This window comes from Peromyscus californicus, unplaced genomic scaffold (assembly GCF_007827085.1).
Source record: "Peromyscus californicus insignis strain IS unplaced genomic scaffold, ASM782708v3 Scaffold_7__1_contigs__length_154581171, whole genome shotgun sequence".
Classification (NCBI taxonomy): Eukaryota; Metazoa; Chordata; class Mammalia; order Rodentia; family Cricetidae; genus Peromyscus; species Peromyscus californicus.
This window is the reverse complement of record NW_026294595.1, coordinates 3,319,997-3,345,560: the sequence shown is the minus strand read 5'-3', so window position 1 is coordinate 3,345,560 and position 25,564 is coordinate 3,319,997. Positions and strand designations below refer to the sequence as shown.

The 25,564-nt window shown below is 50.2% G+C and overlaps 1 protein-coding gene across 7 annotated transcripts in view; it reads right to left on the bottom strand.

The window, feature by feature from the left end:
* Positions 1-5,438: 5,438 nt before the first annotated feature.
* Positions 5,439-25,564, bottom strand: part of Ttll11 (tubulin tyrosine ligase like 11) — a 247,050-nt gene continuing 226,924 nt past the window's right edge. For 4 of the 7 annotated variants that reach the window (XM_052724180.1, XM_052724181.1, XM_052724182.1 and 1 more), the window contains one exon: positions 9,041-10,195. In XM_052724180.1, the coding sequence (XP_052580140.1) occupies positions 9,918-10,195 (278 nt within the window). In that variant the 3' untranslated portion in view covers positions 9,041-9,917. Of the gene's footprint in view, positions 5,784-8,888; positions 10,196-13,212; positions 13,804-25,564 lie in introns of those variants that run through there. The other 3 variants (XR_008215032.1, XR_008215033.1, XM_052724184.1) reach the window with 3 other exon arrangements.

Genomic DNA, 25,564 nt, shown 5'->3' with positions numbered 1-25,564 from the left:
TGTTATGTTACCTTGACACAAGCTGGAGTCATGTGGGAGGAGATCGGCCTGTGGAGCCTTTTCTTGATTAATGACAGATGTGGGAGGGAGGAGCCATCCCTGGCCTGGTGGTCCTGGGTTCTACAAGAAAGCAGGCGGAGCAAGCCATGGGAGCCAGCAGTAAGCAGCCCCTCCATGGCCTCCGCTTCAGCTCCTGTCCCCAGGTTCCTGTTGAGTTCTTGCCCTGACCTCCCTCAGTGATGGAAGCATGAACCAAATAACCCCTTTCTCCCCAAGTTGCTTTTAGTTATGTTTTATCACATCAATAGAAAGAAAGCTAGGTTATATATTTTTGAGGCCACAAATGCAGTTTATAGATGTATATACATAGGAGTTATATGTATACATGTATATTTATTACATTTTTTAAAATTGTACCAACCAAAAACAAAAGCCCAGGCAGTTTTGTTTCTTGTTTTCCACGCACCCCAAGGGTTCATTTTAAGCAGGGTTTTGAGGTTTGACTTTCCATGGAAGTGAGTTTTCCAGATATGGTGAGAATCAAAACTTTTAACTATAATTTTTAAGGAGAGCATTGTAAAATACACAACACATGTTTTATCAAGTAAAGAATAAAGAATGTGGGTGAATATTTTCGGGGTAACCTGGAAACCTTTTGTTCCTGCACTTATGGCCTCGTCTTACAAGAAATTACTTACTTACAGTGTATATGTATGCATATGAACACACATGTGTGTTCATGTGTGCAGCGGTCAGAGGACAACTGAGGTGGCATTATGTTCCCCAAAATATTGTGCACCCTAATAAACTTATCTGGGGTCAGAGATAGAACAGCCACAATATTAAACATAGAGGTTAGGCAGTGGTAGCACACACCTTTAATCCTAGCATTCCAGAGGCAGAAATCCATGTGTTCAAGGATACAGCCAAGCATGGTGACTCACGCCTTTAATCCCAGAAAGCAAGCTTTTAATCCCAGGGAGTGATGGCAGAAAGCAGAAAGGTATATAAGTGTGAGGACCAGAAACTAGAAGCATTTGGCTGGTTAAGCATTTGGCTGGTTACGCTTTCAGGCTTTCAAGCAGCAGTTCAGCTGAGAGCCATTGGGATGAGGACACAGAAGCTTCCAGTCTGAGGAAACAAGACCAGCTGAGAAGTTGGCCAGATGAGGTTAGCTGTGGCTTGTTCTGTCTCTCTGATCTTCCAGTGTTCGCCCCAAATACTTGGCTCCAGGTTTGATTTTATTAATAAGAACTTTTAAGATTCACGCTACAGACAACCCCTTGGAATCAGTTCCCCTTTTACCATGTGGGTCCAATGTTAGGATCCTGCTCTCACTCCTCTGGGTCTGGCGACTTACGTCATCAGTGGACGCGGTGACTAGTGGTCACACAATCCCCACCTTAAAAAGCTGGACGCAGACCCCCCACTCTCTCTCTCTCTGTTTCCTTTCTCTGCTCAGCTCCCCCACCCCACCCACCCCCACTTCCCTCCCCTACCAGGCCTGGCTCCCCTCTTTCTTCCTCCACCTTTCCCTAATAAAGCTCTGAAAACTAACATTGGGTTCTGCCGTGGCCTGTGACTTTTCCACCGGTCACCAGTGCCACTTTACTATCATCCAGGGGCTAGAACTCGGGTCAGCAGACTTGAGTGGTAAGCCTTAAACCCACTGAGCATTTTGTAGGCCCCAAGGCCTCTGTCTTCACGGGACTTTCACCCTTCCCCTCAGCTCTGGCCCCACTTCACAGGCAGTGTGTGAACGCAGAGCAAGAAATGAGCAAGAGTGGCAGTGGGGTGGCAGCTGGCAGCCTGCACTGTGAGGGTACTGTCTGTCAGGCCCACACTCGGGGGCTTCATGCTCTCTGCTCACACTTTAGCGCTTGGAGTCAAGAAACTCGCTGGCCTGCGCTAACAAGAGCAGTGGTTTCCTTCTGTCAACTGTCACCTGCTGGAATCCAAGCTTCTCCGGTGGCCACATGGCCAGTGGTGGGGCCAGTGTCTATGACTCCATTTGCTCAGCTGTAAACCAGGGTCGACGCCATGATAGCTGGTGACTGTGGCAGCCAGATGAATCTGCTTGTCAGGACAGACTTACTTTCTCCTCTCTGGCCTTCCCACCTCCACAGCCAGGCACGTTCCAATCAGGAACGAGCTATCTGGATTATTGGAACTGTAAGTCTTGGGCTCCCCCGTCGCTCACTTTGCAGCCAAGCTCAAGCATTTCCACAGGCTAGGCCCACGGCTGACTTCAAGACTCCATGGAGCTCAGGGTGACCGCAGGGACTGCTGGTGTTTCCTTGATGGCTTCACAGAGTGGAAAGCTCTTGGGAGAATCTGACATGCTACTATTGAGGGACTTCACCAGAACCTCACACTGTTCCGGCAGGGCTGGCCCTTCACCATGTACAATTCATTCATTCATTCATTCATTCATTCATTCATTCATTCATTCATTCATATGTGTGGGGTACATGTGGCGTGGTACAGGTGTGGAGGTCAGAGGACAGGCCATGCGTGATAACAGCAAGTTCCTTAATGTATTGAGCCATTTATGTGGGCTCTGGAGGTTACTTCATCTCAGTTTTGCACCTCAGTTTTTCCAGCTGTACATTGGGGTGGTGTGGTGAGTACACCCAGCCCTTCACCTCCATGAGGGTTCAACCTACAGATGCTCAAACATGTTCCCCCAAATGCGTGCATCTGTACTGAGCAGGGACAAATTCCTTAGACTATCTCTACAGCACTTTCATGGTATTAAAGATTATAAGTCTAGAGAGGGTTTAAAGTACATGGAAAGACATACAGGCATTATATCGCAACAGTACACCATTTTATGTGATCAACTTGAACATCCTCAGAGTTTGGTATCATCTGAGAATCTTTGAATCAATGAGTTTTGGATACCATGGGCTGAGTCTGCCTGGGATGGGTGTTCCATATGCTAGTGTGGATGGGTGTATACCACACCCTGGGCTGTAAGAGCATATCCATGGCAAAGGTTGTGATAAGGGATCTTGGTTCATATGCTAATGCACATGGGTAGCCTAATTGAATTTGTACCAGAGAGTGCATTTGCCATTATACTCGCAATTGGGTCAGGGCCATGTGACAGTGATGGCCAAGGCATGTGGGTGGAGACAGAGTGGCGGTGGCCTGAACAACATCCCCAGTTGTCCTCCTGCCTTGTCTTCTCCAGAACAGCTGGCGACCTCTCCAGAGAGGGAAGAGCCCACATTGGAAGCAACTAGAGCCACCCTGAACTGCCACCTGCCTAACTATGTGAGTACATCCTGGGGAAGCTGCTGACACCTGCCGGCTTGCTCATTTCAGGTCTGCCTAGCCTGACTGAAATAGGAACATAGCACTGAACAGAATACAGGACTTTTAAAGCTAAAACAAATGAGCCTTCCATAAGTGACTGCTTCTGACCTGTCAGTCGATGGCCTACTTCCCCAGTACAACCAGGGACAGACCCCGTGACCCACTGAGGCCAACAGCTGCTGACTCTGGAGAGTGCCAAGTGAGGGGCCAGTTGTTCCCACTGCACGTCACGGTACTCCTTCAAACTGATTAGTTACAAACTCAGCGTGGGCCTTCAAGAGTCCTCAGAACTGCTCAGTTGGGGAAAAGAAATGCCTGCTGTAATGGACTGAGAGTGCTGTCCTGTCCCTCCGGAAGTCAGCTGACGAGTGCTTGCTCCAGCGTGATGCTATGAGAAGGCTTGGACTTTGGGAAGTCAGTAGAGCATGAACAGGATCGGTGCTCTTACGAAAGGACCCCAGACTGCTGTCACCCTCTTTCTGCCACACAAGGATACAAGGAGGAAGAAGAGAGCAGCTACAGCCTGGAAGGCCCTCATCAGAACTTGACTGTGCTGGCATCCTTTCTGATCTTGGAATTCCAAACAGGAAGAAATAAATTCCCACTGTTTATAAACCTTTCAGCTTATGGTACTTTTGCTGCAGTGAACTAAATAGATTCAGTTACCCTGGCCAGCAAGAGGCTGGCGGGGCTAGAGGTCTCGGTCATGGCTGGATTCCGGTGGCTGGCAGAAGCCCCTGTGGTCACAAACTTGGGCCCCCAGCTCTAGAAAAGCCTGGAGTTCTCCTCACAGACGGGAGTTTCGAAGACAGGAGAGTGCTGGAGCCTTTCGCTGTTGTGTGCCTGCGGGTGCACAGCACAGGCCCCTTGTGTGACAGTGGAGTGGCAGCTCCGTTGGCTCAAGGGGTGGGCCAAGAGCTGGCTCTAGCTTCTGTCCTTCATGAAGAGGCTTACCTCACACCCCTGACTTACAAGGTAGAAGGATAAGAGCCCCCTTTGGGCCCCCTCATTTGTAAAGGAACAGCCACGCACACTGTTTTACAATGAACTCCTTACACGGTGGGGGTAATATGCCAGAGCTGCTTGGGTTAACAACAGAGGTGGGCCTGACCCTCTGAGGGAGTGCCATTACGTGCCCAGGGCTCTGGGGGAAGGCAGCTGGGTGAAGAGCCTCTCTGGTCTGGACAGCCTCAATTCCAAGCCCCAGAGATGTACCCTGGGTGCAGAGGACCCAGGTAACCATGCCAGGGTAGCCTTGCATGCTGTCCTGCCATTTTCCTCACATAACCGGGGGACTCCTGGTGGGCAGACCTGGGTTTCTCCACTAGACAGTGGAGTGGCAAAGAGCCATGGGCTGTGACGGGACCCCGGGACCAAGGAGGCTGTCACATGGTGGGAGTACAAGGCATGTGCGGGATCGAACGTTCTAGGGGGCTGTCGGTGTGCACAGCCTGCCCAAGTGGCACAGGGGCCCTGCAAAACGAATGCTTCTCTGAAGCCACTGGGGTGCAGTGGAGAGTTCCAGGGAGCTGGGGGTCTCACTTTATTTTTAACTCTAGGCCATCTGCTTCCCACTTCCCACCGGGTGGGCCACAGTCTGGGAAATATTCAGAGTGAACATATGCTGCTCCTGGGGTGGGGTGGGGGTGGGGTGCTGGGACGAGGTGTGTGCAGGGAGTGGGGGTGGGGGGCTCTGTTCTCAGGTATGCCAGTAGGACTCTGTGGCCTCCTTGGTGACAGGAGATGACTTGACATGCAAGGAGCTCAGAGAGCAAACCTTCTCTCAGGACAGGCGTCCATGACAGGTGGCCAGCTTCTAACAGGGCCCACCCTGCTGAGAGAGACTGTTCCTCAGGCAGATTGAGGTTTGGAGGATTTCCCGAACTCCTTCCTCTGACGCCCCCAGGACTTCATGGTTCCCTAGAGTCAATAGCTCTCAAGCAAACATCAATCATGAGGGGAGAAAAAAAATTAAAAGGTGCCCTTTGCTTACCAATTGACCCCAAATGAACAAACATTGTCTCTCCCCCTCAACCACCCCCAGGCAGGTTTGCTGTCAAAAATTACCACACAAAAGAAACTGTAATACTCTCGCTGTTTAGACAATAAGCCTGTGGTTAGTGACACTCAGCTTCATTTTATTATTGCATTTTACGAAGTTACCAAGACAACTGAGGCTGTAACAGAGCCTTGAATACATGCGCCATGAAAATTTAATAAAGAATTTTGAAAGGCTTAAGAGGTGGGAGTGGCAGGGGGAGGGGAGCCGAGGTCTCAGCAGACTTCCAGGAGCCTCCCCTGCCAGGGCTCATGGCCTGGAGCAGTGTTTCCCCGGCATCTGTGGGCATCTGTGGCTTTCAGCATATGGAGACCATACCTTCCTCAGCAGACGTTTGTGAAGACACTTCCCAGGTGCCAAGTCTCAAGCCAGGCTCTTTGGGTCCACTCTGACATGATCTCTGCTGCACAGAAGAGGGATGGGCGTGAAGGTGGAAAGCCACTGGTTCTTGGCCCCTCACCAACCGTGCACCAGACCAAGCAAGTTCCCACTCCCGTCAGACTCCCAAAGCCCCGTCCTTCCAGAGGAGACAGGCCTCCTTTGGCTTCTCCGTTCTCATGTGAGACAGGGAAAAATCTCTGCAGCCCAACTGAGGCCTGGGGGAGTCGTGATGGCCCTGGGCACAGTCTGTTCAAATGCTTCCCCTTCTTGTGGAGGAAAAGTTTCCCAGGGGCTTCTGGGTGAGGAGGTTTTGTGAAAACAGGGCCACGAAGAGCCTGCTTTCCTCCGTTTTCCAGATCAGACTCGGAACAAAAAGCCAGAAATGAGGAAAACATTAGTGACTTTATCATTTTATGCTGAGGCTCAGTGTGTGTGTGTGTGTGTGTGTGTGTGTGTGTGTGTGTCTGCATGTGTAAGTGTAAATAGAGGCAGCATGTTTTTTCCAGTTAAAAAGAAAGCAAGACTTTGGTGATGAGAGGAGGCAACTGAAAAGCCTTCTGCAGACAGAGTTTCTTTGTCTCTGAAAACAAGAAAAAAGATTGCACTATTTTGTGAGAAATAGTGTGTGGGAAAATTTCACTCACATTCATCAAATGAAATGGGAGAATGGCAAAATTATCAATGGAGGCTAGGTAGGTTTTAGGCTACATTGCTCACGGGTGAAATTCCCTCATGGAGTGTGGACAGCTCTCTGCCTCTGGGAACACAGCTCCCAGATGAGGGCTCATGAGGCCTGAACCTCAAGAGAAGGCACCCAAAGCCAGCCCAGTTCTCACTTACCTCTGAGGAATAAAGGACCCTAATCAAAGAAGGAAGGTGTGTGTGTGGTGGTGTTTGCACCGTTTTAGAGTAGTACTCTGTCAGTCACGAGGCCAACCCCAGACATCCGAGGAGCGGCAGGGCCTTTTTCCAGCCCATGAATATCTTCAAATATGTGCAGATGAAAGGCAGCCGGGGGGTGGGGTGGGGTGGGGTGGGGTGGGGTGGGGTGGGGTGGGGTGGGGGTCTCACTTCGGCTTCATCCATCTCCATGAACATTATTCAAGGAAACTTTTTGTCATCTTGCCTAACGTTCCTAAAATTCTGAGAGAAGACATCACCCACATTTGGGTGGTGGAGGACCTGGAGCCCTTATAGTCTCCGTGGCCCCCAGGGTCTTCCTTGGGGGCCCAATAGTATAAGTTGGAAGGACCCAAGTCCCTAGAATTCCCAGGTATGCTCTGATGGAACATGCAGCTTCCCTGCCACATGGGCTGCCACGTCTGCTCAACTGGGCTTTGGAAGGGTGTCAGAAGGACTGGTGACAGTCCTTGCCTTTCACTGGGTAGCTTGGAGGATCAGACAAGAAGAGAAATTTAAAAGAAACCTTTGAACTGTGAAGCACCAAGAACATGTTCATTCACACAGAAAAGGAGTCTCTAGAATAATCTAGAAAGGCATGGAATGTTTTTCAAATGCCTGTCCAGCTCCACTCCTAAGTAGCCACATTCACAGCAGACTTTCTCCAAATGTGTGGTGTGACATTAGAGGGGGAGACAGGGTGGACACCCATGAGGAGCAGGTTGAAGGCCAACCGGTCTAGCAGTCCTTGGAGTGCAGGGCTGAAGGGGAGGGGTGCCCCTCAGGAATAGGCCTAGGACCTGAGCTGAAGGTCCCATGGAATCTGTCTGTGGAGAGACTCAAGGATCAGCAAAGCCATTGTCCACTCGTGGGCTCATGGGACAGCTACCATGCTTGGGGAAGGGATCAGCCAATTGGGAATCTGGGGATGTTCAGCCAATCAGCTCAGTGAAGCTTAGAAAGCTGTGATTTGTAAGGACATCCACAGCATGTGGAGAGGGGACATGTCTCCTCACCTACAGCTGCTCAGTTTCTGTCATTTCAGCAAGCACCTCTGGGTCTTAGCAGCTGACCTGGCCTCTCTCTCAAGTCACAGCTGGGTTCCCACAGATAAGCGTGTCAATGAAGGGGCTTTCTGCGTTCCTGGACATATATGGAAGAAGCTGTTCATTCTGTGAGGGTGAGGGGGATGTGGGGTGGGGTGAGCAGGGCTCTAGAGCTGAGCCTCAAGAGGAAGTTGTTTTCTATTGGCTAGAGGGATCTGACTGGACCAGGTAGAGGTAGCAGCGGCCTGCCAGGTTCTTCCTGCCAGTGAAGAAATGGCCCATTGTTTTCATGACAACAGATTCTAAGTGTGTAGGAGTCCAGAGGTCCAATCCAGGACTGTGGGGGCCTTGTGGCTCCTAGGGAAGAGGGGGGGCTTGATCAAAAGGCCCTTGACTGGGGCACTTTCAGCAGGGATTCAAAAGCTCCCTGGTGTTCTTGCTCCCTTCCAGAAGCTAGGGAGGGAGGGGTGGGGGAGACTGAGGGGTATGGAGGCAGAGGCATGGCTGTATCTGGGAGAGACTTGCTGAGGTCTGAACTAAGAAGACATAGAGTTCCCTGGGATAATATAAGGGGAAGCACACAGCCCCCACCCCCGGCACCAGGAGGCTTGTGTAGGGAAGGAAGAGGCTCCAGGAGGCGCTGATCTGCCAGGGTGGGGACGGAGTGGGCATCTGGTAGGACCAGCATTTAAACAGTTCCACTGAATCCTGGGTCCTTGTAGGCTCCTTTTGGCTAGGCTGGTGGGTCGCAGCCCCGCCTCCAACAGATGAAAAGCTGAGCCCGGTCTGCAGGCTGGGACCTCTCAAGGGGCCTCTACAGAAGGGACTTGAGCATGCGATGCTCAGCTGTGCCTGCCTGGGCTCTCTGTGCTACTCCTTCCCTGCAGGAGGAAGGAGCCATCTGAATAGCTTTCATTTCAGTCACACCTTGCAGAAGGTGAGGTCACCAAAGTGAGTCTAGATAGCTGTGCCGCTGAGAAATGGAAGTGAGGCAGAAGTCTCCTAGTGTTCACTCACAGCAGAGTGGCCCGAAATTCTGACAGTATTGGGGCGGGGCCAACTTGTCCGTAATGGGCTTCCCTAACCATCACTAGAGTCAAATCCTCAAGGGCATGAAGCCTCCCAAGGTCATGAGCAACAGACTGAGCAGCTCTGTAACCATGGAAGCAACAGTGACCTACCTCTAGATGACAGGCGTCGTAGAGAGGCCATCTCTCACCACGAATGCTGACATTTTTTGTATTACCTCAACGTGGTAATATAAAAATGTGCCCATTTCCTCTCTGCTCCGTGCTGGCAAGCACTTTGTGAAGACTCATTTTGAGAAAAAGTATCAAGTCAAAGCTCTGTTTAATAGCCCTGTACAGCTCCCGGTTGGCCAACAAGGATCCCCACAGCAGACCATTTGAGAACACTGATTGCTCTGGTCTAGAACCCCACACCTCTCCACACACTTGTGCTTGCCCTGCCTCTCTGGGCCTTGCGTTCTCCCTCTGAACCCTCCCCTCTCCCGGAGCTGACAGCACAGTGCTGGGTGGGTACACAGTGGCTCTTGGCCATTGGGTCAGCACCCCACCTTTGCTGGGGTCCCCTGGAAGCTGGACGGGAAGACTGAAGAACCCATTACTTCTTAATTATTTCTTCAATAGTAATAAATCAAACATTGCAACAGGCAAGTTAATGAAATAAGTGAGGTTAATCTGTTAAGTACACCCATATAGCACATGATTGGGGTGTCCACCATCTTGATAGTTCTGCTTCTCTCAGAGAACAGGTAGGTGGAAAGAGCTGCTGAGATCCTGAGCTCTGACCAGCAGGCTCGCAGAGGCCCCAGCAGACCCCAAGTGTGACCTCGCAGCCACAGTTCCTTGCTTTGAAATGGTCTATCCTTTCTCCCATGCTCTGCTCCCTGTGGCCCCAAGTACAGCAGAAGTGCCCCAGTTGGTGCTTCCCAGGAACCTGGAACAGTAGGTGCCATCTGTCACATCTCAGATGTCATATATCCACTGGTGACTCACAAGCAGGGTGGGTCACCACGAGCTGCCGGGAGGAGGGTGGGCAAGAACTGGCCATGTGAGGCGAGAGTCCTGCAGAACACAGAGGATTCCTGGCCATTGTAGCTGGAACCCTAGTGGTTCCCCACAGATCGGGGGAGCCCGGGGTGCTGAGCCCCCAAGAGCACACCTTCTTCCAGGAGGGTAGGGTGGTCTTCAGGACAGAGCGTGTCTAGAGTGAGGCAGCTTGTTAGCACCGATCATGCGGGGCGCAAGGCTGCCTGCAGCTGACTGGGTTCTGGCGTTCATCTCCTGGGGAGGACTGCTTTGGGGGCGCCTGCGCCGGCCGCACACTAAGCGCTTTTCGTCCAGCAGGGACAGGTGGTATTCACACAGGTCGATCAAGGAGGCCACCTGCTCATGCAGAGGCAGCATCTTGAACTTCCTCTGGGCCAGGAAGAAGAAAGCTTCAACAAATGCCTGGAGACACATCCCTGTGGACAGAGAGATACTGTCAGTGAACTCGTAGTGCCCCAGGGAGGCTCACCCGAAGCACAGTGGCCAGCAAGAGCTTCTCTGCTCACCACACCTCCATTCGGGAAACTCCACCTGAGACCAGCACACAGGACCTTCCCCATGCCCAGACACTCCGAACTTAAACAGGAAGTAGATTTAATTCTCTCTCAGAGATGGGGAAACTGAGTCTCAGAGAAGTGGGGAGACCTGAATAGAAAGCAGAAAGCAGTGGTGCTTGGATTTAAACCTTGTCCCAAATTTTATTCCTGGGTACCATGATGAAATGTCCTCCCAAGAAAACCCTGTTCCCAAACTTTCCCCATTAGAGGGGATAATCTTAGTTTCAATCCGACACAGTGCTCTCCATTCTGATACAGGTACACGCAGTCAATAGTATCTTAAGGTTTATGCATTTCACTACTTGTAAAATTTACCTCACCAACCCCCTTCTCTTTGGTTGTCATGTGACCCCCCCCCCCCCACCATCACAGGTGCTTGTGTTAAGTGCTTGGTCTCGGCTAATGGCGCTCTTTGAGAAGGTTCTGGACACTTCAGTTTTCTACCTGAAGTGCCTACCTGCAGGAATTTGGTCACAGAGGCATGCCTTTGAAGATGTCCTTGGTCCTCTGTCCCTCCACTCTTTCTTTATTTCCTGTCTTCCACAAGGTGGCTGACCTCCTCTGCCACACGCTCCTACCACCACGATGTTTTGCTCAAGTATATGGGGCCAAGCAGCCGTGGACTAGCCCTCCGAAGCTGGGCGGCTAAATCCTCTGTCTTTCTCATTAAAGCTGTCCCCTCAGGTGCATCTCTGTTACGGCTACGTGAGAAACATGCCAGTGACAGTTACGTTCTGGGATGCATGATGTACCATCCCCACCGTGCCCTGGAATGTTCTTCCTGACTGTACCTCATAAGCTCCTGCCTGTCACTAGGATTCGAGCTCAAATTTCCAAGGTTAAAATTCAGCAGTACGTTTGTTTTTCAGGGCCGGGTTCAGGATCCCAGGTCCTGTGAGGCTCCACAGGCATCTGCCACAGAGCTGGGTCCTGGCCCCGCCCGCTTCGGTGTCGAGAGACAAAGGCGAATGTAGCGCAGTTTCGGGTTTATGGATAAATGAAGAGGAAGTTCCCACGGGTCCTTGTCTCACACAGCTCATCGCAGTGTGGTCTACTCGTCACACTCTGTCAGCCAGTATGGAAGTGTCACAGGTGTGTCTGGGCCCATTCTTTGCTCTGTGCAGCTCTGTATGTTCTGGTAAAAGTGTAGAAGTCAGGTGTCTCTGACTGCTCACACGGACAGTTTCACTGGCCCCCACTCCCTGGCTTCCACCCGCCCACCATGCCTCCTCCCGCTCCAGTCCTTGGTGAAGCTCTCCTTGTTTCATTGAGTAGCTTTGCCTTTCCCAGAATGGCAGCAATAAGGCTTGTTGGTTTTGTAGTGTGGCTTCTTCCACTTAGCAGGTTCTGTCCGTGTCTTTTTGTAGCTCCTTAGCTCCCCTGCCACTGCCCTTCTCCATGCCCCCTCCCCCTCCAGCTGCTTCCCCCTCCCCCAGCTCCCCTCCCTTCTGCTTTCCATTATAGTCCATTCATTACTGGCTCTACTTCCCATTTCCCTTAAGTCTCTTTCTCCATTCTCAAGACCCTCTTTGTAGCTTTGCAAGCTATAAACACACTTATATAAACATACTACACACACACACACACATACACACAATTTTAAATTTAGGCTCTACACATGAGAGGGAATGTGAGTTATTTTTCCAGGTCAATTGAATGCATTTCCTGCAAATGTCATTGTTTTATTTTTCTTGATGTCTATATGAAATTCGGTTTATGTATGGACCATGTTTTCTTCTTTCTTTCTTTTTCTTTTTTTTTTTTTTTTTTTTTTTTGGTTTTTCGAGACAGGGTTTCTCTGTGTAGCTTTGTGCCTTTCCTGGAACTCACTTGGTAGCCCAGGCTGGCCTCGAACTCACAGAGCTCCGCCTGGCTCTGCCTCCCGAGTGCTGGGATTAAAGGCGTGTACCACCACCGCCCAGCTGGACCATGTTTTCTTTATCCATTCATTCAGCATCCATGAACATCTGGGCTACTTCCATTTCTTGATTATTTCAAAAACTTGGATGTGCAAGTATCTCTGTGGTGTTCTGAATTGGAGTCCCGCAGGCACATGCCCAGGAGTGGTACTCTAGTACTGAAGAAGCCCCATGCTGATGTACATGGTGGCTGCCTCTGTTTCCACCTGACCAGCAGTGAAGAAGCATTCCTTTTTCTAACATCCTCACCAGCGTTTGTTGTCCTATTTATTTATTTAGAGACAGAGTCTCGCTATGTAGCCTGACTGGTTTAGAACTTCTGTGGAGACCAGGCTGGCTTCAAACTCACAGAGATCCACTTGCCTCTGCCTCCTGCATCCTGGGATTAAAGTTGAGCACTATCATTCTGACTGGGGTGAGATAGACTCTCATAGCAATTTTATTTATTTACTTACTGTTTTGTGTTTGTGCATGTGTTTGTATAAGAATATATATGTAGTATGCAGGCATGTGCACCCACGTATATGCATGCATATGTTGTGGAGGTCAGAGGTCAACCTTGGGTGTTGTTCTCCAGTCGATCACAATCATTCCTGGTTTATTTTTGAAATAAGGTTTCTCACTGGGACATAGGGCTCATCAGTTAGGCTAAGCTGACTGGCCAGGGAGCCCCAAGGGTTTGCCTGTTTCCACCTCCCCAGTGCTGGGTTTCTGATCCTGTACCACCATGCCTGGCATTTCCCATTGGGGATCCAACTCCAGTCCTCGTGACTGCACAGCAGGAGCGCGCTTTACCCAGCATGCGCTTTACCCAGCATGCGCTTTACCCAGCATGCGCTTTACCCAGCATGCTCTTTACCCAGCATGCGCTTTACCCAGCATGCGCTTTACCAGCGGAGCTGTCCCCCCAGTCTCCAAAGCACGTTTAATTTCCATCTCCCTGACGGCTAAGGATACCTTTTCAAGTGTTTTACTGGCTGTTTATGCTTCTTCTTTTTAGAACTGCCTGTTCAGTTCATCATCCCATTTACTGATGGATAATTTGGGGCTTGGTGTTTTTTGTTGTAATCAATGTATCTTGTCAGATGTTCCGTTGGTGTGGATTTCCCCCATTCTGTGGGCTGTCTCTTCAGATTGTCTCTGGTGATTGCTTCCTCCGCTGTGCAGAAGCTTCCTAACTTCTGGGATTATTTCCCGTGCTGCTGGAGTCCTGTTCACGAAGTCCTTGCCTGTGTTCACACCTTGAAGCATTTTCCCTCCAACCCCTCCTCGCCCTTTTCTTGGTGGCACCTGCTGCGGCTCACTTGGGTTTGTTTTGTGGCCATCTTTCCTGCTTTTGTTTAGTTCATGGCTGTCTCCCAGCGACAGGAACCCAGAAGGTACTTAGTAACGATGTACTGGATCCGAAAGTGGATGGCTGGGTGGGTCTGTGAGCGGATGGCTGGATAGTGGATGGTTGAGTGGGCAGGTGGGTGGGAGAGTGAACATGTCAGCATGAGGTGCTTTATAGATATTGTCACTGATCCTCTTGGGTATCATTATTATGCTCTACAGATGAGGAACAAGACAGAGATGAAGTAACTTCATAAGTCACTGACAGAGAACAGTGGCCTAGGAAATCAGTTTTTAAAACCAAACTGTATTACATGAAAGGTCCAGTGTCCACATGAAAATGAACCCAGGGATCCCCAGGGAGGTGACAACTATGACCAGAGTCGGTGCCTTACAGCATGCTAGCCTAGGCTTTGCCTCCGCTCATCCACACCTGGCCTCCGGTTGCAGATACTGGCTACCCTGGGACCTGAGAACGCCTTTTGACTCGAGAGTGTGAGTGGGGAAAAAGGCTTTTGTCTCCCCCCAAAGGCATCAGCTTTGTGACTCTGCTGCTGTTGATAGATGCTCCAAAAGTCCCTTGCTCCACGGGAGGAGATGTCAAAGTACGGGACTCTTGTGGAAAATCTTTTCCACATAAACAGAAGCCTGTTGTGGACAGACAGGGAAACAGGGCTTCAGTTTAACTCAGGAGGCAGAGATATCCCAAACACCAACTTTTGGCTAGGTTTACTAAGGTGAGCGTGTGCCTGTGTTCTGTGCATATGACGATGTATGTGTTTGAGCAAAAGAGTATGCACATTCGAATGTGTGTGTCACTGTGGTAATATATTATGTACCCTAATAAAATCTGCCTGAAGATCAGAGAACAGAACAAGCCACTAGATTGAACTCAGAGGCCAGGCAGTGATGGCACACACCTTTAATCCTAGCACTCGGGAGGCAGAGATCCATCTGAATTTCTGTGAGTTCAAAGCCACTCTGGACTACATGAGATTGAGAGAGAAAACAGAGCAAGGCAGTGGTGGCCACACTTTTAATCCCAGCACTTGGGAGTCACACGCCTTTAATGGCTGGGTGGAGAAAGGTATATAAGGCGTGAGGAGACAGGAACTAAAGGCTTCTTCAGCTGAAGAAGCCCTTTCAGCTAGAGAGCCTTTTCAGGCTGAAGAGTCCTAGAGATAAGACGTGGCAGTGACTTGTTCCTTTGTCTCTCTGATCTTTCAGTATTTACCCCAAAATCTGGCTCTGGGTTTTTTATTAGAAAGACTTTTTAGATTTGAGCTACATCTCATGACTAGTTGGGCCGGTCAGACATGTACAATGGAAGAAGCCAGGCTTTCAGCCAGAGAAACTCCGTCGCCCTCCAACCTCCCAGCTCTGTGATCTAAACATTTCTTCTCGAAGCCTGGCCCACCCAGGGCCATGTCTGAGACAGTGCATCTCACTGCCCCCCCCCCACCCCCCCCCACCCCCCCCACCCCCCGGCAGTGTCACTGTGCATCTCCCTGGCCCCCCAGGGCAGTGTCACTGTGCATCTCCCTGGCCCCCCAGGGCAGTGTCACTGTGCATCTCCCTGGCCCCCCAGGGCAGTGTCACTGTGCATCTCACTGGCCCCCCAGGGCAGTGTCACTGTGCATCTCACTGGCCCCCCAGGGCAGTGTCACTGTGCATCTCCCTGGGCATCTCTGGCTTCTGACAACATAAGGAGCTTGGGCCAGAATGTAAATCAGCTGCCTCATCAATCACATTGCTTACTTGAGCTGACAATACTTATAGCAAGTCTTTCTCAACAAAGGAAGTGGCCAGCTGTTTATGCTCTGGCTCAAGCCTCTGGTCCAGGCTGTAACGAGCAGTTTGCAGGTCACAACTCCGAGTACTTCCAATGTCCACACACAGCAGCACTAATGGGCATTCCAATTACCACTGTCTTGTTAAAATGTGGGGTGTAGGGTGAGGCCAAAGACGTGCGTGTTGTTAGGTCTAGTGGCTGCTGGCCTCCGGACCACACTGAGCAGCAGGCTGGAAAATACAGGACCTTGTAACTCATGGGATTACTTTTGTTCCCTTCTCTGAAGACTTCTGTGATTTGAGTTATCATTCAGAGAAGGAACAGGACAGGGGCAAGAGTCCATGGCTGGATTATTTGGATGAGGACATCCTGAGAGGGGAAGAGGTTTAATTCACTACCCGTGGCCTTCTTTCTGTCTGTCTGTCTTTTCTAATTTCCTGGAGCAAATGTGTATTAAAAATATACCAAAAAATGTATTTTGTCTTTTGAAACAGGTGATAAAGGGTCTCACCTTATAGTCCAGAATAGGCCCAAACTTGTGCAATCCTCCTGCCTCAGTCTCCTGCACCCCCACACTTGACTTGTAATGGGAAACTTGAGTGGGCACTTGCTTCTTAATAGTGAGTCTGAGTCTGAAGTTGGGAATGTGTATTGCTTTGAAAGAATACAATGCATACACACACACACACACACACACACACACACCCCAGTTCCCCAATTATCCTTGAGGGGTATGTTTCAAGACTCCCCAGAGAATTCCCTAAACTACAGCCAATACAAAATACTGTAGTGCACACCTTATATCTTTTTCCTTATATGTCCTGCAGCAACACGACATAGCACCAGAATGAATACGTCTCTTCCTGTTTTATTCCCGATCTTTGTGCTTTGGGCCGCTGCTGAGTACTAAGGGTTACTCAAGCATGAGCACTGCTGTGCTGTGTTGCGCCGTGGGCAGGTAGCCCATACCGTGTGGATACACTGGATGCAGAGATGATTCATGGTTCTGGGCAGATGGAACGGGTCAGCCTAGGACTCAATCACGTGATTCAGATGCTTAATTCACAACATGCGAATCGTTTATTTCTGGAATTTTTCTTTTAATATTTAAAGGCTGATGCTGATAGTGGGGAGCTGAGACAGAAAGCAATGCTTTAAGGGGAGACCACCACAAAGGGGGATGAGTGAAGGCTAATGGACACCAGTGACTCACACAGAAGTGCCGTCCTGCCCAGCGTGGTGGCGCACGCCTTTAATTCCAGCACTCAGGAGGCAGAGGCAGGTGGGTCTCTGTGAGTTCAAGGCCAGCCTGGTCTACAGAGTGAGTTCTGGGACAGCCAGAGCTATGCAAAGAAACCCTGTCTTCAAAACAAAACCAAACAAAATAAAACAGAACAAAAAACAAAAGAGAGAGAGAGAGCCATCCTCTCTCAAGCCAGGTGGGTGGCAGCTCACAGTCCTCCCCATACAGATCTGTTCATCTTATAGGACTCCTGGCTCCTCACCACAAGGGTACATGACATCCCGAGTCAGTTAGTAATCTACCACATGAGGACCAGACCCCAGCTCTCCCTATGTGCTCAGCATACTCTCAAACCACACAGCATCCCAGAACAAAGGCAAGTGTAAGATAATAGCGACTTTCAGGCTGTGGTTCAATCACTGTGGACTTCGGAAAAGCAATCTGGCAGAAGATGAACAGCCATTATACCGTTTAACACAGCAATGACAGACCCAGAAATTTCCCAGATATAATACATTCTCTCACATGGGCAGCTCATTGACAACTCTGCACAGTACAGAAGTTTCATTGTGTCTTAGGGTTTCTGTTGCTGGGAAGAGACACCATGATCGTGGCAACTCTTATAAAGAAAACATTTAATTTGGGTGGCTTACAGTTCAGAGGTTTAGTCCATTATCATGGAGGGAAAAGGCAGCATGCAGGCAGACATGATGCTGGAGAAGGAGCTGGGTGTTCTACATCTTGATCTGAAGGCAACAGGAAGTGAACTGAGACACTGGGTGTGGCTTGAGCATATATGAGACCTCAAAGCCCGCCTCCACAGTGACACACTTCCTCCAACAAGACCACACCTCCTGATAGTGCCACTCCCTATGAGATTATAGGGGCAATTAATTACATTCAAACTTCCACATACAGCATTAAAACCTTTTCTGCTTTTCTGTATTTTCCAAATGGTATCATGTGTGCTCACTCTTAGTGGTAATTTAAAAAAAAAAATAGAAAAAGCTTAATTTTTAAACAAATACCCTAACCAGGGTACTGGTTCTTTGAGGTTCCCCTTGGCCACCCAAGTGGAAGTCAACTACACTTCTCAGTACTTTCTCCTGTTTCCTCCTACTTGTGTCTATAAATCCACGGGCACAGGGTCTGTCTCCTTAGGGGAGAGGAGAATTCTGGAATTCTGGAGGCATGCTTGAGACACAGGTGCTGTGATTGGCCATTGTACAGAGCGGACACTGAGAGCGGCTGGGACAGACCCGGGAAAACGCTTCTGAGAAGATTTGCCAATGGGTGAGAACATAGTGGCCCTGACTAGGGGCTCCTGACCTTCAGCATCCCCTGGCCGGGGAGGGGGAGGGACATTGGAAAGCAGATAGAGGCCCTATGCCAGAGCTTCAGATCCGAAAGTCCATGGTGAGGCCTGAAATTCTGCCTTCATAAATTCTCATTTGATGCTCAGGGCTAGGGACCAGGGAGTCCACTCGAAGACAACCCCTTCCTCCGACTGAGCCCTGCCTAGATGAACTTTAGTCTGACTGTCCTGAAGAGAGAGGAGCTTGACTTTGTGCTAAAGACATTTTAAAAAGACATTTATTTTAAGACATTGATTGAGAGAAACCCAAGTGTTATTTTTAAAAGCCTAACGACAGATCTGAGAAACCACGAACCTGTCTCAGTATTGTGCCGAGCCCTCCCTTGGTTTCTGAGAGACCACACACTCCAGACTCCTGATCCTTGTTCCCATCCATCTTACTAAGGTGTAATAGGCTAGGATGGTTCTAGAAGGCTAGGCCACAGATGGCCCTGTAGACCATGGCAGAAGATTTCAGATGGAGGAAGACGAGAGGCCAGCAGGGGTGTTTGAAGTAACAAGATGGCTGCAGCTCCATGCTGAGACCAAGTGGTATGGGGCATGGGGGAAAGAAAACAAGGATGCTGCACCAGTCCAAACAAAAGCTGACAGCTGCTGTGGTAGTGGAGAGGAAGGCAGTGAGGGCTGAGCAGACTCTAGGTACAGTTTAAGATCTGTCCCAGTGTGAGCTGAGATTGCCCATGGGCTAGATGTAGGAGTGATGGGAAGGCAAGCGTCCTAGTAAACAGGGCTTCCGACACCAGGTCCAGGAGACAGGCCTTCTCTTGGTTTATGCACAAGGTAATTGGAGGACCTTGCCAGAGATGCAGTTTTCTGTCCCCTTCTCCTGGAGGTGCTGCCTTTTGACAGTGATGCATCAGAAGGTTCGTTTGTTACAGCCAATCTGGGGGCCTTTGGGATGAACACTCCAATGTGGTTGTGTCTTGAGGCAGCACAGTGAGGAAACCCAGAGGATGCTCTGTGAGAAAGCTCGCACTGAATGGACTAGCCAGGGCATGAGGCAGCGAAGAGCCCCTGAGGATGCCGGGGAAGCTGTTTTCTTTGAAGTATCAGTGCCCATCCATCCATCCCTGTCCTCAGTCAGCCCAGGCTGCCATAACGGAGTTCCACACACTCAGTGACAAAGGGCAGTAATGTCTAACTTGCTCACACTTAGAGGCTGGAGGTGCCAGCAGGCTGCTAGCATGCCCAGGCTCCGGGGAGGGCCTCATCCTGGCTGGTAAATGGCCACATTCTTACTGCGCCTTCACAGGTCAGAGAGTGAGTGCTCACACACTCTGCTGTCTTTTCTGAAGAGGAACTAACACAATTGGAAAGGGGCCTCATTTAACATCACCCAGTTCCTCAGCGACCTTATCTCCTTGGTCCATAATCCATCCCACAGGGGATTAGCCCCAATATGTGAAGTGGGGGAGGGTGCTGCGCTCCATCCTGCTGAGGTGGCCCTACCATGTGGGAATACTCTCTCACACTCCCTAGGTCTCTGAGTCCTAGAGCTATTTAGGGAAGGGTTAAGCCCTCACCTCTCTCCTTGCTCCTCTGCTTGTCACAGGGAAGGCTCTCAGGGTTGGTCTTGGGCGCTGGAGACATCTCATGACTTGTTACAGTCAAAGGAATGAACATTAGTTCATGGTTATTGCGTGTTGTTATGTCAAAGCTCTGGGATAAAGACTGCCTGCACACTGTTCAACTGGATTGTACTCAAGTCTTATAAAGCAGGTGCTGTTCAAAGCCATTTTACATTCAAGAAACATGCTAAAGCCACATGGCTGGCAGGTGCTACCCAAGCAACCGTCTTGTAGCATTTCTGCTCAGTGCTGCTTTGAGCCTTCAAACATCTGGCCATATCAGAGTTGCCCCAGGACTGCAAACAAGCAAACAATAACAAAAAACACTTAAAGAAGAAAAGAAAATTCCAGAAGCAAAATCAATCTTGGAGTCAGTAAGGGCTGGGTGCCATCCATCTCTGCCAGATGTCAAGAAGGACAGGCAAGATAGGCAAGATCCATGGGTCTTTGTGAACATGCTTTCCCCACACCTGAAGATAAGCGGTGGATCAGGATTTCATTTGGGTTGACGGATGTGGCTGAACTGATTGCAGACTCATGCCTCTCACTAGAGATGGCCATTGGATTCTGAGATACGGCCACTGACAGGACATGGCCTCATTCTGTCAATCAGCAGGTGAGGGAGGGCCCTCTAGCTTCTGCCAGTCCTCTCCTCACACCCAGGGAGGCCTGGAAACTTCTGACCTGAGGTGAGCGTGGCAGCTCCCCAGGAAGTCCATCTTCTAAGGTTTAAGGATGCAGACAAAGCCAAGCGCTTTCTTGGTGCGCTCCATCTTCTCATCCAGCTCTGAGAAGTGTTTGAAGAAGGCTATTGGTACACGAACTCTCCACCTGAAGGTGAGGGACATGTACCAGTGGCCAAGCAGCAAGCCAGGGTGACTCCCGATAGAAGAGGTGGCATTCCAGCCTAGGCCTGTCTTGTACTCAGACCTGCATTCTTTTCCCAACCTAATTAAGCTTTTGTCACATTTGATGGCTATGTATTATTTTACAGTTTCCAGAACACATTTACATATTGGATGTAATTAAATCCAAATCATTGTTGACAGCCAGAGATATTATCCCACACTGAAGGTGAGATTGATTTCCCCCTTCCAGTCAGTCTCTGTTCTCTCACAATATTCAAATCTCTTTCTTCTTACTCAGCCAGAATGGGGGTTCTGCCTCACAGAAGTCCTAAGTGCACACACATACTTGTGTCTGGAAATGAAGTGGGATGCTCTTGGCTGGAATCACCTCAGCAGCCTCTCCCTGTGCATCGCCATGGCCTCCAGAAGAGCTGTCTGCTGGGAGAGGAAAGACACCAAGGTGCTCCATTACCAACTCCCAGCCTCCTCCCTGCTCCTGTGGTACCCAGGCGTTCTGCTGCATGGACCCACCAGCTGTCACCACAGTCCTCCAGGCCCAGTGCTTGGGTCTCATGCTGGGTAGGTCAAACCCAGGCAGTTCCCAAGAGACTGCAAGAGGCTCAGTGAATGGTGACTAGGACTCTGGGTCTTATCCCAGCTCTGTCCCTGATGAGCTGCCAAAGTATTTCTTTTCTCTGTGCCTAAGTGTCTTCATCTGCAAAGTGGGGACAGTAACATCTGTCCTGAGTGACTTTTACAAGGATCCACTGGACAAAAGCAATGTGGGAGTCTAGAAGCTGGCCATGGGCCTGTCTGTCTCCTCTCCACTTGCCTTGTTTTCAAACCCTGCTTCTCTTGCCTGCCTGGAGTGCTAGCTTCTTGCTCTGGCTTCTCCTTTTATGGCTGGTCAGCCGTTGTTGGCCTCTGGACTTTTCTGAACTGCACAAGATGACAGAGCAGGAGACCAGCCTCTTCAGTGGTCTCTGTCCTTTATATACTTTGTAGCTTTGAGCTGGTCACTTCTGCTCCATGGATCTCATGGTCCCTTTTGTAGATAAGGGTCTCTTGGGAGTCTAGAAATACTGGTAGTTGATTGTATCTTCTGAATGTTTAAAATGGTGATGTGATGGTTACTGTTGTCAACCTGATAGAATCCAGAATCACCTGGGAGATGGGCCTCTAGGCATGGCTATGGGGCATTATCTTGATAGCATTCATTAAGGTGGGGTGATCCACCCACTGTGAGCGGCACCATCCCCCGTGCCAGCCATCCTGGACTGTGTAAGTGGAATGGCTGAGAACTGGCATTAATTTGCCTCTTCTGACTGTGGATGCCACACGAGCAGCTGCTTTGGGCTCCTGCTGCCTTGATGTGATGGACCTAAACAGGGAGCCAAAATAACTTTTCTTCCCTCAGTGGCTCTTCTCATTCCAAACAGCAACACAAAGTGACTAGGACAGTGACAATGAAAACATCACCAGCTGCCTGAGAGGTCAAGGCAGGTACGCGGCATCAGGTTCTCTTGGCTGAGGTCACATTTCAGAGGTGGATGGTGTCTTAGTTGGGTTTTATTGCTGTGACAAACCATGACCAAAAGCAACTTGGGAGGAAAGGGTTTATTTCAGCTTACAACTCCCAGGGCAGGAACTCAAGCAGAGAATAGGAAGGATGCTGCCTACTGGAGCTCCTCCTGGCTTGCTCAGCCTGCTCTCTTATGGAACCCAGGACCACCTGCTCAGGGGTGGCGCCACCCACAGTGGGCTGGGCCCCACATCAGTCCATCTGATGGAGGTGATTCCTCAACTGAGGTTGTCTTTTCTGATGGCCCTAGCTTGTATCAACCTGACAAAAACTAACGGACATAGAGATAGTGCTGGGGTCCCCACCACTTCTCCATACTCATTTCCTCTCGAGCTGGGGTGGGGAGGAAAGCCCCCCAAGGCCCAGCCTTCCAGGGAAGAAGGGGCCACAAACCTCCTGTGCTATCCCCATGCAAGCACAGTGACTGCCTACAAGCGTCACAGCGGGAAGAAGCCACTACCACCTTTGTCCTTGTCCGGATGGAGAAATGAGTAAGTGACAAGACAGAGCCATAAATAGACCTTGCAGAAAACCATTACCTCCAGAAGCCCACAGCATCCAATGGCAAACGTAATCAAAGATGAAAGCAACTATTCCATCTTTCATTAACCAAAGGTCACAGGCTGGCCCTGGGCAGAGTGGCCCAAGGTCCCAGACCCAGCCATCTGACATCACACCTGATCCCACCATAACAGATACACATTTCACTCATCATGGAGATGGGACCTCAGAACCAGTCATCACTTTTCTTGCTGTGTCATGCCATCCCAGATATTTCTTATGTGACCAGTAGCTCCATGGATACTCTGAGGCTCAGTATTCATTCCTCAGCAAGTTGACAAAATCTCTGGCTTAGAAAGACCTTCAGAGACAGCACATCTCAGGCCCTTACAGGGCAATTGCACCTCTAAGGAGAATTATGGGTATCTGGCACTGCTCACATCTCTAATTGAGACCCTCCACCTCCCACTTCTTCCTCTGGTTGTTCCAAACCTTTTGTTTTTGGGTCTAATTTGGTGGTTGGGTGAAGGGATTCGAGGTTGTTCCCATCAAACCCATGCTCAATACAACCCTCTGTGCGGGCTCCTTCCTGGCACCTGCCTGCTCAGAGGCAGAGAGGAAGGAGCATGGAGCAAGTGTACAGAAAATGTGACTTCTTGTACTGTCCTGTGAGATTCTGGGTTGCGGATTGTCCTCTCTGGCCATCCAGTCCCCTCTTGGCTGTCCCCAGGGCTGGAGTACTCACTCTCTACTGTCCCAGAAGGCCCAGATGGCTGCTGTGTGATATCTTGGGCTCAGCCTGGGTCCTGAGATGGGTGTGAGGCCTCTTCCCATGGCCTCACTTGAACACGGAGTGAACTTGACTCTGTGAGGACAGCCACCATGTGAAGGCAATCCCATCAGGGAGACACATAGGTTGATGAGCCTCTTCCTGTGCTGGGGTCAGGACAAGTGGAGATGGGCAGATGTGGAAAGGGTGTGGCCAGGGCGAGGATCCAAGGCAGGAGATCATAGTCTGGAGAGGCAGGAGAGATGGTGAACTCCCACAGGGGAGCTGTGTGGACCAGGTGAGAGCTCAAAGTGTGTGCTGTGTGCCATCTCTGGGATACACGTGTGAAATGGAACTCATGGATTCCATAGACATCAGTAACTTATCTACATAATTCTGTGTGTCGTACTTTGCTTTTTCCTTTTCTTTCTCTCTTCCCTCCTCTTCCTTCTTTTTTCTTTCTCTTTCTTTTCCTTCCTTTCTTTCTTTACAGGCTTTTACTATGTAGCCCAGGCTGTCTCACTCCTATTTTCCTGCTTCAGGCTCCCAAGTGTTCCAGTACCAAGCTTGGGTCACCACACTGAGCATGTACTGTCCTCTTGTACCATGTCTCACCCCTCCCTGTATCTGCATAAACACATATCTACTCGGTGTTTTCAGACTGCACCCAGGTTCCTAGTGTGGACACACCATGAGCTTTAAAGCCTTTCCTCTTCTTTCTCTTCTTCCCGTGTGTTATGTTCACATGGTGCCTCCATGAACAGCTCTGCACACCTATCAGCACATACCGTACTTGCAGGAGCCATGCCTTCCTTCAAGGGGAAACTTCTGGGTCACCTGGGTAGCTCCTGCCAAACTCTCCTGGGGTTGGGACCCTGGAGGATGCTGCACAGGAAGATCTTTTTATTTGTTTAGAGATGAGGTCAAACTTGCTACCGATCCTCAAACCTCCTATCCTCAGGCCTCCACCTCTCAAGGGCTGAGATTACAGGTACATAACACCACACCTAGTTTTTATTTAGCGCTGGGGAGCTTTGTGCATGCAAGCAAGTGCAGATCTACAAACTGAGCTGTGGTCTCTGGAGGAAGACTCTTTACAGTGAGGAGCTAGGTCATGCACAGTGCTGGGAAAGGGCCTTCTTCAGGTGTCCAGGGCCTGGCAAGAGGCCTTGGGGCAGCGAAGAGAAGAAAGGCATCTGTCCCTTGAATGAATGCTCCAGCTGGACTTCTTTGCCTGTTAGCCACCAGCTAGCCTTGGCCCCTCCCAAGTGGTACAGGCTGCCTGAGGTTGTATCTTTCCCTCCTCTCTCTCTCTCTCTCTCTCTCTCTCTCTCTCTCTCTCTCTCTCTCTCTCTCTTTCTCTCGCTTGAGATCAAACCTCCCAGGTGCAGACTGGCCTGCAGCTCCGTCCCTCCCACTGGAGTCTAGTGGGGCTTTTGGAAGGACTAGGCACCCTCCCCTGACTCTCCCTGCTCCCCCGCCCCACCCCCTGCCTTGTGCTGCCTGGTTTCCTCCGGCCTGAGGGCTTCCACCCAACTGCCCCTCTTTTTCCCTTCCAGTCACTTGGTGCCTAAGCTTTAAATACCTTCAGTGACACAAGGCCATCTAAATTCTTCCCAACCCTTATCTGCAGGCCACACGGGTTTTTGCCTCTGGGATGCCTCATTAGCATCTCAAAGAACCTGTGGAAGATGAGTGTCTGGTTCTGGCTTCCCAGCCCTACCTTGATGAAGACAAATGGCACCTCCACCTACTTGCCAGGAGCCAGGAGCCTGGGGTCAGCTTTGAAACTTCCTTCCCACAACCTCATCTGCCTCCTAAACACTTCCACACACCAAACAATGGAAAGCCTGCTCTCCACCTGCCAGGCCCTGGGGCTCCAGCTACAACCTCACCTGTCCCCGGCCTCCAGCACCACCTACATCCCTCTGACTAAAACTCTCAGAGGGAATCCACACTCTCCACCTCCTCTGGGGGGCCTGCAAGAGCTGTTCCCAAGCTCTGCCCCACCCCCTTCTCCAGGAGCTTGGCGTAGCAAGGTCCACTTCTTATCATTCCACCTTCTGTCCCCAGAACTTCCTGGTCACCAGCACTCCCTCTGACTGCCGTCCTTTCTGTTTCCCTTCTGGTGACCCTACTCTCACTAAAATGTATTTTCTTTCACAGAATTATCAAGAAACACTGTAACTACAGGATGTTTGTGTTAAATGTCTGCCTCTGCTCCGGTCAAGGGCTTGGATGCTCTGACAACACCTGTGTGGCACACAGCACAACTTCCTGCTTGGGCCAGGAAGAATCC